Below are 19,599 nucleotides of genomic sequence, written 5' to 3' on the forward strand. Positions count from 1 at the left end.
GAGTACGGTACATGAAATGTGAAAATGTGCATTGTGCATAGAGGTTTTTGATTTTCCTTTAATTAACCTAATAATATTTTAACTGGATAGTTACTGTTTTTAGGGATATAATGTGGTTAAACCCGTAACTCGGAAAGAATAATTGAATTTTCGATGAACATGAGATGAGTCTAATTTTTCGTAATAGTACAAAGTTACATATTATAACAAAATTTCGATGATAAAGATGGAAAAAAGTATGGAATTTAAGAATACCTTTAGCTCTATCAATGAACGCCCAGTTGATGATATATCATTACAGTTTTTCTACAAACCGCATACAATAACATTACTGGCTGTATCCATTGCCTCAGTTATTTACACTGCTTTTGTAAGGTAATTATTTAATTTCTACATTGTGCTATGTTTTGTGGGCTTTCTAAACAGAGTAATATAGTAACCGTGAATGATAAAAGGAAGTGGCAGTTGGCAGAGTTTCTAAAAAAATAAAAGCAACATAAAAAACTATAGCCATGTGCAAAGTAATAGTAAGTTTTAATTTTACGGTATGAAACGCCTTTATAATCTACAAAGTTGATTCATCTTCACTTCATAAAAATGGATTGCAATTTCAATGTCTCTTATATTAATATTGTTACATAACTAGTGAATCCATGTAAATATGTCTAATCATTTGCAGAATTTACCAAAACCTCCACATAATTTTTTGCAGGGTCATAACTTGCAAGAGAAAAATATCTATTTAATTCATCAAGCCCCATACGGTCACCGATGACCTAGACACTAGGTATAGAAATTCTATTGTGTCTTGTTTTTCCATGATCAACGGGTTATAGTGTTTGCCATCTATGCAATTTTTTGAAAAAGGAGGTTGGCAAACCATGTTCTGTGATTTGTAAATGTTCAAGTTTCAAATAAATTAAACATATTCATTCATGGGAATTCAAATTTATGAAGCTCCACATATCTGAGAACCAAAACTAGACATTTCCCGCAACTTTATTGGGCCAAAATACCTTATTTGCGCAACCAATATTTCACCAAAATCTGTACAGCAGTCTTAGCTAGGGTTGCCAACCATACTTTATAATAACGTAACTATCCTACTTTATTTTTGATAACTATACTTTATACTTTTACATACAAATAAAGTATGCAAAATATTTTATTTTCAACCTTACTGTGATGACTACTCCCATTATTGGTAATTACGATTTACAATTGCTGAACGAAATAGAGCATCAATTAATAAAAAAATGAATTGTTTATTTATTTAAATTAAAATGTTGACTGTCAAACAAGCTTTGTAACATTTAAAGGTAACAAAAAATTGTTAGTATGTACAGTGTAAAGCAAACAAAAATATGTTTTTAAAACAATAAAAACATTAAATTTTAAAAATACTTTTTTTGTCCCTAATACTTTATTTTTTCCTATCCAAACTTGTTTATACGTTTTTTTTTGTCAAAAAAAGTTGGCAACCCTAGTCTAAGCATACATAGAAGTACTAGAGAAAAGGACACTTACAATTTAATTTTTTAAATTAAAATATTTACATAGATTATTTTCAAAGACAAATAGTTTATTGCCAATAGTGGTTTTAGGTTTTTAAAAGCAGAATCTTATACATCAATCAAATTATTAATCATTTATTAGTTTAATCCTTCGATCGCAGATTCTTGGAAATCTATTGTTCTTGTTAGTTGCAGCATTAATGCAAACTGTGTATAATTTTTGTTTCTTTACAGAGATGAATCAAGTACTCAAGACAATATATGGTCAGGGATATGCTGTGTTGTTTTTTTCTTCTTGATAATATCAGTACTGACTTTTCCTAATGGACCATTTACAAGGCCGCATCCAGCAGTTTGGAGAATTGTTTTTGGAATGTCTGTTCTTTATTTACTGGCACTGCTATTTCTCTTATTTCAAAGTTACTCTACTGTTTATGCCATTATGTATTGGATTGATCCTAATTTAAAGAATTTCCATATTGATATGGATAAGGTAAGTTTTTCAACACCATAATTAAAAGTAAAAGTAAAGTTATTTTTTCATAGTTGATATAAAAAATTAGAGCACGGCTTCACTCTCGTGAATCTTATTATGTTCTCCAAAGTATACAAACTTAATACTGTATTATTTATTTATTTAATTCAAGCATCTTGGCCCATATTATAAATACCTTATGGACTAACATAGATACAATTATACTAAAAACTAACACTAACACTAAAACACTACTATTGTATACAATGTGTCCCAACACCGGTGTCCGATCCTTTAATGTCATGATCTATGGCATATTTTATCGACAAATTGGCTCTCAAATTTTTTCTCTCTCTCACAGTTGTAAAATAGCAGCCATTTGAGTTTTTCTCGGGTGTTTAGGGGGGTATTACATTATCATTTATATTGGATCATTTCTATGATCATATATAGGATCCAATATATATGATCATTTGATCATATATGCATATTACATTATCATATTTCATTGATCCTATTTTACGTCGTATGTGGTTTTAATAACCAATGGAGAGCGCGGGTTACTAGATTTCAGAGAATTCGATTTGTCAAAAGACATCGTCATTTTTAATATGGCTTGTTTTTTGTTATTTCAGCAAGATTATCCAAGTATATAATTATAAAAATAATTACATTACATTACATTATTTGTAGGCGTAGGGATGTGAGTAGGCGTAGGGATGTGACGACCCCACCGCCCGCCTGATGGTAGTTCTGTCTCACAATAATTAGTGTGGGATAGATCTAACATCAAGCGCAGTTAGTCAACCGAAGGATGGCGGTAAAACCATCAACGATAGGGTCAGTGAAGAAATCCATGGTCATCAATGGGCTGCAGCATTGATGGTTTGATTCATTGGCCCCCTGTCAGCAAAATTATGAGCAAATGCCTCTTATGAAACGCACCAGAAAAAGATGGCCCCTAGTTCCCGGTAGCGGTACTATTCCTTGCCACGGTAGCGGCCATGGTAACGGTACTGCGAGGGGTGCTAAGAATCTCCGGGCTACGGATCGCTACCACCAACTGGACCTGGCGACGTACAACAGACGAACGCTTAGACTCGAAGACCACCTAGTCGAACTGGAGGTAGAATTGGAAAAAATCCGTTGGCACGTATTAGGGTTGTGCGAGGTCCGAAGACAAGGGGAAGACACCATGACTCTGCCATCGGGTCACCTTTTCTACTTCCGAGAGGGAGATCATACATCCCGGGGCGGCGTGGGATCCCTCGTCAACAAATCTCTCGTTGACAACGTTGTCGAGATCTCGAGTGTGTCGGAGAGGGTAGCGTACCTTGTTTTGAGACTCACCGATAGGTATTCTCTCAAGATAGTACAAGTGTACGCACCAACCTCGACACATTCCGATGACGAAGTGGAGACCATGTACGAAGACATCTCCAAGGTCTTAAATACCACCCCTAAGACCCACTTCAATGTTGTCATGGGAGATTTTAACTCCAAAGTAGGAGTACGAGCTAGCGGCGAATCTTGCTTGGGACAGTACGGTGTTGGGATTCGAAACCGCAGGGGGCAAATGCTGGTCAACTTTCTCGAAAAAGAGGGGCTCTTTTTGATGAATTCCTTCTTTAAAAAGAAGCCCCAAAGAAAGTGGACATGGCGAAGCCCTGACTCTGTGGTAAGGAACGAGATAGATTTCATCATTACTGATCGGAAGTATATATTTAGGGATGTCTCTGTGATCAATAGGTTCAATACCGGTAGCGATCACCGACTACTGCGAGGATCCTTGAGTGTATGCTTCAAACTCGAAAGAGCCCATATGCTGAGGTCTACTCTCCGACCCAACTCCCAACAATGCGTCGCTGACACCCAGAAATTTCAGTTGCAACTGAGAAATAGGTTCGACGCTCTTAACATCTCGGAAACTACAATGGAAGTTGACGAGGCTTTAAATGCAATTGTGGAGAGCATACGGGTCGAAGGTGAAAGGTTTTGCAGGCCCAAGCATGCGGGCAGGAAATCCAAACTTTCGGATGAGACACTCAAACTTATGAGGGAACGGAGGGAAAACACGGACTCGGGTTCGTCAGATGTAAAACTTCTCTCGAGGCGAATACGGAAACTTATACGTAGAGATCTTCGCCGCTCGAATACGCTGGAAATCACGGAAGCGATTGAGCGGAATAGAGGGTCTAAAGTTTTCGTAAGGCGCCTCGGGAGGAGTCATCTGACGAAGGTGAAGAATAGCTGTGGCCAAATCGTTTCCTCACGAGGGGGGGTTCTGTCCGAGATCGAGGATTTCTATAGCCGCTTGTATGCTTCACATGATTCGCAACCTGATCCTCGTGATGACGACCCGCGTGCCAAACTCACCCGGCATCTTTCTGGCGAGTTTCCTGACGTCAGTATAGGCGAAATCGGATTGGCTCTGAAACAGCTTAAAGGAGGAAAGGCCCCGGTGAGGGACGGAATTACGATCGAACTTCTCAGAGCGGGAGGCGAACCCGTCTTGAGAGAGCTTCGTAAAGTCTTTAATTTTGTCCTTCAACGGGGAGTTTCCCCCGAAGAGTGGCTTAAAAGCGAGGTGGTTCTCTTTTTTAAGAAGGGCGATAACACCCTTCTTAAAAATTATAGACCCATCTCGCTTTTGAGTCACATATATAAGTTGTTTTCTAGGATCATTACGAATCGCCTATCCAATAAACTTGACGAATGCCAGCCACCGGAGCAGGCTGGGTTTCGCAGAGGCTTTAGCACCTTAAGGCAAGTTGTACAAAAGTCACATGAGTACAGGCAGCCATTGTGCCTTGCCTTTGTGGACTATGAGAAGGCTTTTGACTCTGTTGAGACCTGGGCTGTTCTGGAAGCCCTGCAACGATGTCAAGTCGATTGGCGTTACGTCGAAGTTTTGAAAGGTCTATATAATGCCGCGTCTATGTCCGTCCGAGTACAGGGGGCCACAACAAGGCCAATCTATTTGCATCGAGGAGTGAGACAGGGGGATATTATTTCCCCGAAACTGTTCACAAATGCGTTAGAGGACGCCTTCAAGACCCTAAACTGGAAAGGACGTGGCATAAACGTTAATGGCAAGTACCTCTCACACCTTCGTTTCGCTGACGATATCGTCATATTGGCAAAATCGTTGGAGGACTTGCAGGAAATGTTGAACGACCTAAATGAATCTTCCCGGCGGATCGGTCTCGGGATGAACTTGGACAAGACGAAAGTCATGTTCAACGAACATGTTCTCCCGAGACCGGTTGCAGTTAACGGTGTCTTTCTCGAAGTCGTAACGGAATAAGTCCATTTGGGGCACATACTGCAGGTAGGTAGACATAACTTCGAGAGAGAAACCGATAGGAGGATACAGTTGGGTTGGGCAGCATTCAGGAAGCTAAGCCACATTCTCACGTCGCATATTCCGCAGAGCTTGAAGACGAAAGTCTTCGATCAATGCGTGCTTCCCGTTATGACCTACGGGGCAGAAACCTGGCCTTTTACAGCAGGGCTAGCTCGTAAGTTTTCCGTCGCTCAGCGTGCTATGGAACGCGCTATGCTCGGAGTTTCTTTGGCGGATAAGCTTCGAAATGAAACAATTCGTCAAAGAACTAAAGTCACCGACATAGTGCAGGGAATCAGTACGCTGAAGTGGAACTGGGCTGGTCACGTAGCTCGAAGAACCGACGACCGCTGGAGTAAACTTACTCTGGAATGGAGACCAAGGCTGGGAAATCGGGGTGTAGGTCGACCTCCAACTAGGTGGGACGACGATCTCCGCTTAGTTGCAGGCCCATGTTGGATGCGAGTAGCAGGAGATCGGTCATCTTGGCGTTCATTGAGAGAGGCCTATGTCCAGCAGTGGACGACTATAGGCTGATATGATGATGAGACATAATTAGTTTATCACGTGCAGAGTTGGGCAAAAAGTAATTAGTAATTTTAATTAGATGGCAAATTAATCAGATTGAGAAAATCGGTTTCCGGAAATAATCGGTTTTCTTGCCCAAGTGTGTGCGCAATATACAAGAGCACTCTGGGTTCAATGAAACTAGGCCAGTTACGCAGGAGTAATTTTATAGTACCTTAGTATGTGCGCAATACATAAGAGCACTCTGGTTTCAATGAAACCAGGCCAGTTACGCAGGAGTAATTTTATAGTGCCCAAGTGCGTGCGCAATACACAAGAACACTCTGGTTTCAATGAAAACAGGCCAGTTAAGTAGGAGTAATTTAATAGTGCCCAAATGTGTGCGCAATACATAAGAGCACTCTGCGGGAAGCGCGGAAAGGGAAGAAGAAGCGGGTACTCTCTAGCAGCCTCTACACGTTGGCCGTGTTTGCCGAACAGAAGGGGATGGCGCTATACCAGAAAGAAAGACGCAAATAATTCGATCTCTTTTTTAGTATAGCGCCGTCTTCTTCTGTTCGGCAAACACGGCCAACGTGTAGAGGCTGCTTTAGTCTTTTCCCGAGACATAGCGTATCTGTAATCTGCGTACCAAATATCATCAAAATCCATGTAGCGGTATAAGCAGCAATCATTTTATTTTACGCCTGGGAACCGTACATTTTTCCGAGATAAAAAGGATCCTATAGGCTTTTCCGGGACTCAATCTCCATACCAAGTTTCGTCAAAATCTGTTCAGCGGCATAGGCGCAAAATAGGAAATTTTATAACGCGGTAATCGTACATTTTTCAAGACAAAAATTATCTTATTATGTCCTTTCACGAGAGTCAAAGTATGTGCACACCAATTTTCATCAAAATTGGTTCAGTGGTTTAGGCGCAAATCATTTTTGTTTATCATATGGGTACCGTACCTTTTTCCCGAATGTAAAGTATTATAATATGTCCTTTCCCGAGACATAACGTATCTGGGCCCGTACCATGAAACAGTTTTGAGATTCAAACAATCGTAAATCGAGAATGTTGCGTCCTACTCTAACAAACGTGAAATGACGTTATTAGAGCAGGGCGTGGCATTCTCGTCCGATTGTTTGAGTATCAAAACCGTTTCGTGGTACGGGCCCTGTATAGCAAATATCATCGAAATCCACGTAGTGGTATAAGCAGAAATAATTTTTATTTAATGCCTGGGAACCGTACATTTTTTCGGAATAAAAATCCCTATGTCCTTTCCGAGGACTCAAAGTATTTCCATACCAAATTTCAGAAGAATCGGTTTAGCGGTTTGGGCGTGACGAGGTAATTTTATAACATTTTGTTAAAATAAGCACTTAAAATCAATTTTGTATTGAAAGAACAAATCAGAATTTTGCATTTATGTGAATAATTGTGAAATATAATACAATATTGCATTAACCATTTTATACGTTTTCTCTTAAAACTGCATGTAAAAATTATAATGTTTTTTCATAATCATAATCTACGCATTTCAACAAAAAAAAATATCTTTTTTTATTTTAAGCAAAAAAATATTATTGTGCGGTATCCCGCACAATTACATTTTTTTGCTTAAAATAAGCAGAAAATAAAGATTATTCCAAAAAAACTTAAAACGCCGATTACTCAAAACTAGTCCGATGTGGGATGGCACACGAACGTTTAACAGCATCCATTATTATAGTCGATCAACTAAAAAAAATGGCGAAGTATAAAGTAACTTTTGGTTAATTCCTTTGAACTTAACTGAGATGATGTTGTTAGTAGTGTAAAACACGTTATTAAGAGGATAAAAAGTACGTGTAATATCTATAGCTGTCTCCCTTACCTCAAGCCTATACCGCAGAACGCGATAGAGACAACTGCAGAAAATCAACGATTCGCTGTCCCCTGATTCCTTCTCCAAAATTTAACCGATTTAAGTACTTTTTTCATTAAATATTAAAGAAAGGCTTGAGCTGTGTTCCTATGTTTTATTTTTTTATACATAATCTAGCCAAATCTGTTTTCTGGATGTTTGAACACAGCTGAAAATCTGGCCATTTTTTGAGTTTTTTAACGTTCATATTTTATTTAATAATTAAATTAAGAAAAAAAAGAAAACATAGGGACATTGTATTAGTAGCCGTAGATATTCAGGAAAAAAATTATAACTCTACTAGCATTATCCAGGGAGGAAACAGGGATAACGGGAAAAAAGGGCGGTGTGGACTCATCTTAATGTACATTCGTTGACCATAGAAACATTGCGCGTGGCCCGACACGCACTTGGCCGGTTTTTGCTTATGTAGATAATTTAAATTACATGTTACAGTTAAACTAATTTGTTATAATTAGACATCAGATTATATGCATTTGCATACTTGCATATGCAAATGCATATAATGACACTTTTTAGGCGTTAGTGCATATTTTGGCAATTTTTCGTTGATAGTGCATATTTCGGTAGTTTTATGTCCTCACAGTCTTTAAACTAGCTATCATGGCATACACCGAGGCCACAAAACAGAGGTATAGATTAAAAACACTTAAAATATGTGGCCCCGATAGAGTACAATATCTTTCTAGAAACAAAGGTTTTCTTTGTATTTGGCAACATTAGTAAAAATTGGAGTAAAGTAGTTACCGATTTAAACTTCCATGGTACATTAGGATTGCAATCGGAAAATGTTGGTAGAAAATTATTATTGGTGCTGTATACAAAATTAAAAATCCTGGATTTGATGAAATTGACGCTTTAGCTCTTCACAAAAATTATAAATTTTAATAATAAGTGACTATTGATTGTGCATATTTCGGCCATTTATCGTGCATATAATCCGATGTCTAGTTATAATATTATATTTAAATCCGACATATCCATTTTTATAACATAATAACAAAAATATTTAAATAATGTCCATTTAATTTCAGGAGTATGCTGTCAACTGTTCAGATTTAAGTTTATCAAAAATTTGGTCCCATGTTGATGTGTTTGCCTGGGGGCATTTTTTTGGATGGATGTTCAAGGCTGTACTCTTTAGACATGCGGGACTTTTGTGGGCTATATCTATTATGTGGGAAATTACTGAAATAGCCTTTGCTCATTTACTTCCAAATTTTCTAGAATGTTGGTGGGACTCTATAATTTTGGATGTATTAGTTTGCAATGGTTTGGGTATATGGTGTGGACTTAAAATATGCAAAGCTTTAGAAATGCGTGAATATAAGTGGGTTAGTATAAGGTAAGAATTAATTGGTATATGATATAAATTATTATTATTAAAAACTAGACGTTCCGCGCGGCTTCGCCCGAGCAAATTAGATATTTCACAGACAAAGTAGTTTACAAAAAATAGCCTATGATCCTTCACGTGGTCTACTTCTTATCTGTACCAAATAACAAAAAAATTGCTAAATTTCCCCCGTTTATTCCACATTTTCCTCTATTTCTTCGCTCCTATTAATCTTAGCGTGATAAAATATAGCCTATAGCCTTCCTCTATAAATGTACTATGTAACACTGAAATAATTTTTCAAATCGAACCAGTAGTTCCTGATATTAGCGCGTTCAAACAAACAAACTCTTCAGAATTATAATATTAAGTGTAGATAATAATAATTTAAATTAAAAAAAAAAGACGGGTTGCACTCCGAGAGTGACGGCAGAAGTGAAAACTTGATTATTAACGTTGAGCACTTTTTTTTTTATTCCTTACAATCGATTAAATTTTTAACTAATTTTTTATGAAAATCGATTTTTTTTATTACTTAATCGAAACCCTTACAATTTTTTTAACCCATTTTTTATGAAAATCGATTTAAAAAAAAAACATTTTTTTTTAATTAACCGATTCCCTTACAATCGATTAAATTTTTAACCCGTTTTTTATGAAAATCCATTTAAAAAAAAACTTTTTTTAATTACTTAATCGAAACCCTTACAATCGATTAAAAAATATCGACAATCGAAAAAAAAAACAATCGATGTCGATGTTACAACACTACTCTCCAACCGTCTTACGGTTTTTCAATCAGCACGAGAATCTGACGCGAGTTTCACAGTTTTTACCCATCCCACAAAAGTGCTCAACGCCGCTAAAGAAGTTTTCACTTCAAAAAATCCGTCTTCATTGCCATGCAAATTGCCAATCCGGGCAATTTGTATAGGTATGAAGACGGCTTTTTAGGGTTCCGTAGCCAAATGGCAAAAAACGGAACCCTTATAGATTCGTCATGTCTGTCTGTCTGTCTGTCCGTATGTCACAGCCACTTTTCTCTGAAACTATAAGAGCTATACTATTGAAACTTGGTAAGTAGATGTAGTCTGTGAACCGCATTATGATTTTAATACAAAAATGGAAAAAATATTAAAAATTTTAGGGATCCCTAAATAGGTACAACTGAAACAAAAAAATTTTTTTTTCATCTAACCTATGCGTGTGGGGTATTTAAGGATAGGTCTTCAAAAATCATATTGAGGTTTCTAATATCTTTTTTTTTCTAACGTATGTGGTAAAATGTATGCGTGTCCCCCCTTAACTTTCATTAAATCAACTGAAAAATATATATAAATAAATCGAAAACCTTTTGATTTCATAGAAATAAACCTTATTGCTGCTGCGGAACCCTTCATAGGCGAGTCCAACTCGCACTTGGCCGGTTTTTTTTGAGTCTCCTTTTGAGTTTGAGTATGATTGTTCTCATAGAAAAAGTTGTTCATTTTGACGGACTCATTTGATGGTTTCAAGGATAACGGTGTTTACACTAACATACTGTATAGTCTGTATATTGTACTATGGAGTAATTTAATAGCTGTTTCTTTTAGAGACATTTCGTCAACAACTGGGAAAATTAAAAGGGCCATTTTACAATTCACGCCAGTTCAATGGACACCAGTAAGATGGCTAGATCCAAACTGCACTTATATGAGATTTTTTGCTCTCAGTCAATTAGTTGTGTTTTGGCAAATATCTGAACTGAATACATTCTTTTTAAAACATATTTTTGAAATGCCTCCGTCTCACCCACTGGTGATTGCTCGTTTATGTCTTGTTGGAGTAATAGTTGCTCCATCTGTAAGGTAAGCAATTATTTTAATTTTATTTTCAGCCAGATGATATGCTGCCAGCATAGCATAGCAAGGCACTGTCAAAAAGTTATCAAATCAAACCAAGATTCCGAAAAATGTTTTTTTCCCTGGGTCAAGATTATATTTGTTGCTTTTTTGCAGGCAATATTACACATATGTAACTGATCCTAAGTGCAAAAGAGTTGGTACACAATGCTGGGTATATGGCGCAATAATGGCTACCGAATCTATGTTATGTATCAAAAATGGGAAAGAACTTTTTGGCCAGGCCCAAGTGTGTAATGTTATAGTATGGCTAGTCATACAAATTCTTGTCTCTGTTGGATGTGTTTACGGTGTTGTTCTATATCACAGATATTTTGAGGTTTGTTCTTTTTTTATGATTCTTTAGTAGAAGTTTTTTATAATATTATTATGATTTATGAAGCAATATCAAACTAGTGGTCATTTGATAGAATTAGCTACAAGCTACGTAATGGCTAAATCCGGTACTGTTTAGGCTGCAAATGTGTAGAATGGTCGTAGTGTATATTTAGAAATAAAAAGGGTCCGTTTTCAGGGTTCCGTAGTCAACAAGGAACCCTTATAGTTTCAAAATGGTAGGTACATGAAATATTAAAAAAAATATTATGGTACCTTCCCTACACATCAAGCGCGGATGATTTTTTACCACAAATCCATCCAATTTATCCCAATATTAATACTATATTACTAATTTCAATATTATTTTCAGCCAAACTCTGATGCTAGTAATACCAGCCTCAAGAAACACATGTAGGATAAAAATAAAGAAGGTAATATAATATTACAATTTACACAACTGATGTCATAAAATATATTAACCAAATTGAAAGTTTTAAAAGTTTGAGACCACAGTGCGTCATGGCCGTTTTAATTAGAGCCACAACGCGAATTTCGCGTCGTGGCTGTTTCACTGTGACCACAACGCGTTGTGAGCTATTTTTTCGCTCACTGAGCGTTTTCGGTCTTTGAGCGCAACAGTTACATTAACAGATCTTTCTTTTTTATTTCAGATAATGTCCGCTGTAATCTGAAAAGTAACTTATTTAGATATTTTGCTAGCAAATATTAAGAATTTCTTGTATGTTTCGCTGCATAAATGCGATAAAAGTAAAACATACAATATAATATACTTATTAAAATTAGATTTAATAGCTAAATGTGCTGTGTGACTGTTTGCTTGAAAAGTATAGAATAATGATAAGTTGTGTGAATATAAATTGTGTGTACTACCCACCATCTTTATTCTGTAAAATTACAAAATGCTTAAGGCTGCAGTCTTGCAAAATTCACTCGCTGCGAATTATTTGCGCAACTTCGAATATTTTTTTTGAACACACAACTAACACTAAATAATAAAATAACATGAAATATTATTATTGCGTGTAATTTAAGTAATAGCTAGTTATTTTTTTAAGTTCATCTGTGTGATTAATGTTAGGTAAATCAAGCGTTAAAAACAGCTCTTTCGTGCCCAATGTCATTTCGACTTAAAAAAATAACTAGCTAAGTATTACGTAATTAAATTACACGCGATAATAATATTTCGTGTTATTTTTTTACTTAGGTAGTGTTAGTTTCTCAAAAAAAGTACGGTATTCAAAGTTGCGCAAGTAATTCGCAGCGAGTGAATTTTGCAAGACTGCAGCCTTAAATTAGCAGGCAGCTAGACGATCAATTTTATTGCGCAATATCACGTATTGTGCAATACAATTGACGGTCTAAGGTTAATATTTAACATCGCACGCCTTTCCAACTTATTGTCAAATAAATTATTCAGTAAAATATTGTTCAATATTATTACGTAGGTTTAGACCCAGTTTCATCAAATAATGTTAAATAAATAATGGCTTGTTAAATCAGTTAACGGCCTGTTAGAGCTATCGAGCGTTCCATCATACGCTAATGTCATGTCAAATCGCCTAACACGGTGTTAAATTTTAATTCCTGCTGGGGAGGTCCGTTAAATATATAACATGCCGTTATACTAGTCAAAACAACAACTTTCAAAGACAATATCCAATATCAATAAAAGAATCTGTTTTGACTTTTGAGTGTTTCCGCCATGTTCCGCCACATCCTTACATATTATTTATTATTTTTCATATTATGCATAATTATTTATTTTCATTTTGTCAAAAATTCAGCCCTCGGATTTTCCTTGACATTGCAAATACACTGACTTGTATCAGAATTACCAAACCGAAATAAGTAAATAAAAGTTTGTATCATGATTCATGTTTTCAGCTTTGACAGATCATAATTATTAACTTGGTAAATTAAAAAGAACTATTGTAGTGTAACAAATGTATGCGATCAGTGATATTTTTGTTTGGTCGCATTATCTACCAAATGACGTATTATACGAATAAGGTGAAAATGACACATTGCAGCCAACAACTTAATTAAACTTGTACATTGCAATTTCGTCGCCTTATTACAAGAACGAACGAATTGAATGTTATTCACTCGTTGTTCACTAGCATTGCATTTACTAATTCGCTGTTAAATTTTTACTGTGGGATATAAGTATTCTAACAGTCTGTTTAATTTTCCAAGTAATGCCTTGTTAGGATTTAACAAACAGAGGTTGGTGAAATTGGGTCTTAGGTTTAGGGGTTGGCTTAAGGCCATCGCCTGAGCAAATGACCTAGACCATACATTTGCCGCGTTGCCGAGATCGCACGAAAATCCTATTTTTCTACTTAAGTAGGTTACATCTTAGTTCAAAATTGACCTAAAAACATTCAAATTGCAAATATGTATCTAGTGAATGAAATTGTAGATCCTTTGGCGTGTGTTTCAAATAAACGTAATTTGCAAATTACTAGGGAGATGCTGAATGTATGCTTGAATTAAAATAAATTGGTACCTATTGGCTATTACTTTGCAAGTTGATATCATGAGTATAATAAACAAAAATAGGAAATTAATAACATGTCACAGCCCCCCGGCCCCCGCGCTTTTAAGTAATTACTAATTAGTGTCTGTGACAATGTAGTATGTACCCTAAGTCCTAACCCAGAGACTTCTATTTAAACTGATGTAGACGGGCCATACGCACCAAATGTTCCGCCGTTCCAATAGCGCTAATTCACACCGTTGCAGTCAGTCTTCACTGGCGCGCTGTACGCGTGGGTCGTATGCGAGTACGGTTAGCAAAGGAATTTTTAAAACAGACTAAGTTTTATTTTCAGATACATTTAGTAATCAAAGGGCAAAATGCTATCTCGTGTAAATACGATTTTGTAAAAAATATACAAATAAATCAAATAAATCTTCAGGAGTAAGCAAAATCGTGTGACACAGACGTTATGCCTATTAACTTTTTTAACTTAAGGTACTTATAACATTATTTTATTTTAGGAATTAGGTAGCCCAGTTAATCTAGATTATTTTGATGTATCACACTCTATGCTAATGAATAGAATACAAACGTTATATCCTAACATCCGACCGTAAAATCCTGCATGAATCGTTTTTTTCGATGAAATATACATATTTTATAATAATCTATAGAACGTATAGAATGGATTAATGTTGGGTTGCCTTGTTAAAAGTAGCCGCAAGTACCTCTAATTGAGCAAAATTAAAGCCCGTAAAGCTTGTCACACACAGAGCAGGTAATGTAAAGATGTATATTATAGCACGATACATCTCAATACATCTTTCTATAGAAATCGTCAGGAGACCACACACAGCAGCTATAATGTATACGAGGGGCGATCAAAAAGTAATGATAACGAGTATAATAAAACAACGATTCTAGTTTAAATTTATTTTTTTACATAGTCTCCTAACAAGTCGATACATTTAGTCCAACGTTTCTCTAAACCTAAGATACCCTTAAAAAAAATCTTCATCGGAGCTCTCCCAAAATGCCTCTACAGCAGCCATCACCTCGCTATCATCCTCAAATTTCCTGTCCCTGAGGTGTTCCTTGAGCCGAGGAAAGAAATTAAAGTCGCTGGGGGCTAAATCTGGAGAATAGGGCCAGTGTTCGACCAGTTCGAAGCCTGTTTCTCGAATGGTAGCCATCGCAACTTCAGCTTTGTTCTTTTTGCTTTTGTGCGTCCGTTAACATTACCAACGCGCAGAGACCTTTTTCATATTCATTTTAGTGGTCAAAATGCTTTGGATGCTGCCATATGAGATCCCTGTGTCCTCAGCTAAATGTCTGACAGTTACTTTTCGGTCTGCTGGTACGATTTCTTCAACTTTTTTATGTTTTCGTCAGTGAGGGACGAAGTTGGGCGTCCCTCGCTATGTTCATCTTCTGTGGATCTTCTACCCAGCTTAAACTCTTTGCACTACCGTGCCACCGTAGAATATGGAGGAGCAGAGTCCCCTAGTGTCTCCACCAAATCAGCGTGTATCTCTTTGGTAGACATTTTTTTCAAACAGAAGTGCTTGATGACGCATCTCCCTTCGTGTTTCTCCATTTTCAGGTTGTCGCTCCGACTGTTGGTAGTTCAAATGAATGTAGCTTCTACAAATGACGTCCAATTTATACAATTTTTTTGCTGGGAAGTCGTGAGGGACTAAAGAAGTGAAAAACATTTTTTTTGGGATTTTTATCTTCTTTAGAAATACCCGCTTATCATTACTTTTTGATCGACCCTAGTATTTTTACATCTTCTTCGGTATCTTAAGATACCGAGCTATATATAAAAATATACATTTATATTTTGATACATCTATATATTTAAAATTTAATAATAATCTAAAAATTTAATAAAATCTAATATATTTCTGTATATTACGATACATCTCTTCTCTTCATAGGGTGTTCAAAAATTTCTGTGATTATATTAGATGTGTATGACACACAGTGTTGCCACTTGCCACCTTAGCACAGCACTTCACAGCAGGAACTGCAGGCAGTCTGTTCCCTATATTTTCAATCAAATATCTTCCATCCACATCGTTCTGTTTTTGACACAATATGTAACAATGCGCGCATCAAAATTACAATCCGAATCATCCTCTGATGAACTATCTAGTAAATCTAATAGCAAGTAACTCGAAAGGCCATATTATTACAACATTAAAAATAAGAACAGCCTGTATAACACTTTAGCAGCTGAGATGTGACACAAGCGAGGCGTTTAGCATTGAAATGTAAGCTAAGATACATTTCATTACCTGTTGTTTGTGTGATACATTAATATAAGTACATCCCGGGATGTAATGTACCATCGAGGAAGTTGATTCCTATGCAATTGACAGACCAACGTTATTTGGTTGAATATGTCAATTCAATGTTAATACTTAGACTGGGTTGCACCAGAGGCGTGGGTAAAGTTAAAGTTAAATGTGGCGTCCAAACACCCCATATTCTCATACGACATCTGTCAATTTTTCCGGTTATAGTTAAGGTTAAAGTCAAAGTTAGTTGGTGCAACCCAGTCTTAATTGTGATCTGTCAGCTGGGTTTGACGTAACGCGACCAAACTACTTAGGTCCCCGATTTGCATAGGAATCAACTTCTCTGATAGGACGTTAATATACATTACCTGCTCTGTCTGTGACACCCATAATACAAACTTGCGTGTATTCAATAGAAAAGTAAGAACTAAGAAGGAATGACATTGAGAAGTGACAGGAGTCAGGACACTACGCAATAAAAATAAAAACGCCTGTTAAATAAAAATAGCAATCTTGCGGGTTCTCGACGTCCTCAAATCCTGCCAGGCATAATAATTGTAGGCCTGAACATATTTTGTCATATAGGGGGATATTAGATTATCATATATTATATTGGATCCGAGATCATTGAGTCAATGATATTGGATAATGTAATATAGACATATAATTCATTTCTTCCTTGATCATTGATTTTTGACATTTGCTGAGAGATTGGATCCAATACGGTCATACAAATAGGTGTTGCCAGTTATTTAATATAAAAAAGAGTTTTTAATTTCTTGTTCGTTTATATGTTTCAAATAATGTAATGTAATTATTTTTATAATTATATACTTGGATAATCTTGCTGAAATAACAAAAAACAAGCCATATTAAAAATGACGATGTCTTTTGACAAATCGAATTCTCTGAAATCTAGTAACCCTGACGTCAATACCTGTCAGCGTTAGCGATCTCCATTGGCTATTGAAACCACATATGACGTAAAATAGGGTCAATGAAATATGATAATGTAATATGCAGATATGATCAAATGATCATATATATTGGATCCTATATATGATCGTAGAAATGATCCAATATAAATGATAATGTAATACCCCCCATACAAAAGTGATGGCAAACCTAGTGTGCGGCTAACGTGCAACTGGCAACCATATATATTCATGTACAAAATGCATACAACTTTAATTTTGTATCAAAATTATTTAAAAAATTGATGCTTATTGAAGCATCAATTTTTTAAATAATTTTGAACTAACGTAAACAGACATAGTTCTTCATCAACATTGGTTGATGAAGAACTATGTCTGTTTACGGGCTGGCAAACCTAGGTTGCCGCCGACTAAGAGCTATTTATACTATTTATACTATATATAACTATTTATACCTTATTTTGTCACGTCTTTTTCTTTCAAATAATGTAAAATTTATTGAAAAAAAATATACATGCAAATTATTATGCATTTATCTCTGAATGAACATTAAACTTAATTAGAGGTACTTGCGGCTACTTTTGACAAGGCAACCCAACATTAATCCATTCTATACGTTCTAAAGATTATTTTAAAATACATATTATCACGGACGTAAAAAAAATACGGACGGATCGCCATTAAGAAAAGAGTGAAGCACCCATAATAAGCCCAGGCGATCATATGTACAAATCTTGCACACACACTCGCACTGTAATAAGCCGATCGTACCGCCATTACGCAATTAGACTGCATCGCGGTGACACGTCTTTGTCATTCATAAATAAAAATAAATATGCCATCTTGTGTTGTAAAATGGTGCAAGAACAATACAACCTTACACAAAAAATTAAAGTATTTTGTTAAAATAATGTAAATATTAATTCAACAGGTCAGTAATGTCCATGGTGTAGACAGTAAAGGAAATCTAATACAAATTATTGTTTTTTTGTGAGTTTGTATTATAGAATTACCGAAAATGGACATATTTTACTTAATAACTTTATAATATTTTTTATATTTAATAAGTTATTTTTTAAATTGAAATAAGAGTGTATTTATTTTTTATACATATTTTTAAGTGTAACAAAATACTTATGTACTATCAGAGAAGTTGATTCCTATGCAAATCGGGGACATAAGTAGTTTGGTTGCGTTACGTCAAACCCAGCCGACAGATCACAATTAACATTGAATTGACATAAGTATTCGACCAAATAACGTTGGTCTGTCAATTGCATAGGAATCAACTTCCTTGATGGTACATAAGTATTTTGTTACACTTAAAAATATGTATAAAAAATAAATACACTCTTATTTCAATTTAAAAAATAACTTATTAAATATAAAAAATATTATAAAGTTATTAAGTAAAATATGTCCATTTTCGGTAATTCTATAATACAAACTCACAAAAAAACAATAATTTGTATTAGATTTCCTTTACTGTCTACACCCCTATTATTGCATTCCTGCCTAATTACTGGTCAATAGTATGCTAAATACTTACACGACACTAATAAAAGACAATAAAATTAATTATTTGATTATTTAAAAATAATTTAAAATTTTCCCCGGTTTGGGGAAAATTTCCCCACTTTGTTATGGACATTACTGACCTGTTGAATTAATATTTACATTATTTTATCAAAATACTTTAAAATATTTTGTCTGTAAAATATATATTTTTCCTAAAAATAGTCTACACCCCTATTAATTTCTTAATTTACAAAAGTGGATATAATTGTTGTTTGACGACCTCTGTGGCTCAGTGGGTAGCTCAAGCCGGGGGTCGCGGATTCGAATCCTGCCGACGGAACAAAAAGTTTTCAAAGTTCCTGGGTCATGGGTGTGTATTAAATATGTGTATCATATAATAAAAATCTTAAATATATGTATAGTATAACAGTATTAAATATATTTCCGTTGTCTGGTACCCGTAACACAAGTCCTTCAGGTACTTAGCACGGGGTCAGACTGACGTGGTGTGAAGCGTCCATAGATAAAATTGTTGTCTTAGATTTCCTTCAGTAGTAGGGGAGGGAAGGTGCTATTGGTGTAGTCACCCGAGCGTCATTGAGACCTAGTAGGAAAATATTGAATGGACCTCTAGACCAGGAATAAATTTAACACCATGTTAGGTGATTTGATTTGACTTTAGCGCATGGTAGAACTCTCGATAGCTCTAACAGGCCGTTAACTGATTTAACAAGCCATTATTTATTTAACATTACTTGATTGTTTGATGAAACGGGTTACGGGACTTAAGTATCTTATATCTTTTCGTATACAGGTTTCCTATATAGGTTTCGGGGGCGATAAATCTATCTAGCTAGGAATTATTTTTAGAAAATGTCATTTTATTCGTGTTTTATCGAATGTGAGCAAAGCTCGGTCAAATAGCTAGTAATAATTTTATTATTGTAAATGTTTGTACATAATCATTATTACTAATAATGTTATGTAAATAATATACTTCTCTGTAC

At 35.6% G+C, this 19,599-nt stretch overlaps 2 protein-coding genes across 2 annotated transcripts in view; one reads left to right on the forward strand and one right to left on the reverse strand.

Annotated features, from left to right (window-relative positions):
* LOC121732967 (phosphatidylserine synthase) lies at positions 1–12,230 on the forward strand. Its single transcript, XM_042123013.1, has 7 exons — positions 1–375; positions 1,749–2,007; positions 8,813–9,123; positions 10,707–10,961; positions 11,112–11,334; positions 11,704–11,764; positions 12,005–12,230. Exons 1-6 carry the CDS (start codon positions 218–220, stop codon positions 11,746–11,748), a joined length of 1,251 nt encoding a protein of 416 aa, XP_041978947.1. The 5' UTR covers positions 1–217; the 3' UTR covers positions 11,749–11,764; positions 12,005–12,230.
* LOC121732924 (golgin subfamily A member 2) overlaps positions 12,036–19,599 on the reverse strand; it is a 24,975-nt gene continuing 17,411 nt past the window's right edge. The window contains exon 7 of the transcript XR_006036463.1: positions 12,036–12,049. The gene's annotated coding sequence lies outside the window, so the exon portion shown is untranslated. The remainder of the gene's footprint in view (positions 12,050–19,599) is intronic.

The sequence above is a fragment of the Aricia agestis genome, chromosome 1 (assembly GCF_905147365.1).
Source record: "Aricia agestis chromosome 1, ilAriAges1.1, whole genome shotgun sequence".
Classification (NCBI taxonomy): Eukaryota; Metazoa; Arthropoda; class Insecta; order Lepidoptera; family Lycaenidae; genus Aricia; species Aricia agestis.

Coding starts and splice junctions, on each gene's coding strand:
- LOC121732967 (XM_042123013.1), top strand. CDS start 218: ATGATAAAGATGGAAAAAAGTATGGAATTTAAGAATACCTTTAGCTCT. Junction 376..1,748: donor ATTTACACTGCTTTTGTAAG/GTAATTATTTAA, acceptor GTTTCTTTACAG/AGATGAATCAAGTACTCAAG. Junction 2,008..8,812: donor TCCATATTGATATGGATAAG/GTAAGTTTTTCA, acceptor ATTTAATTTCAG/GAGTATGCTGTCAACTGTTC.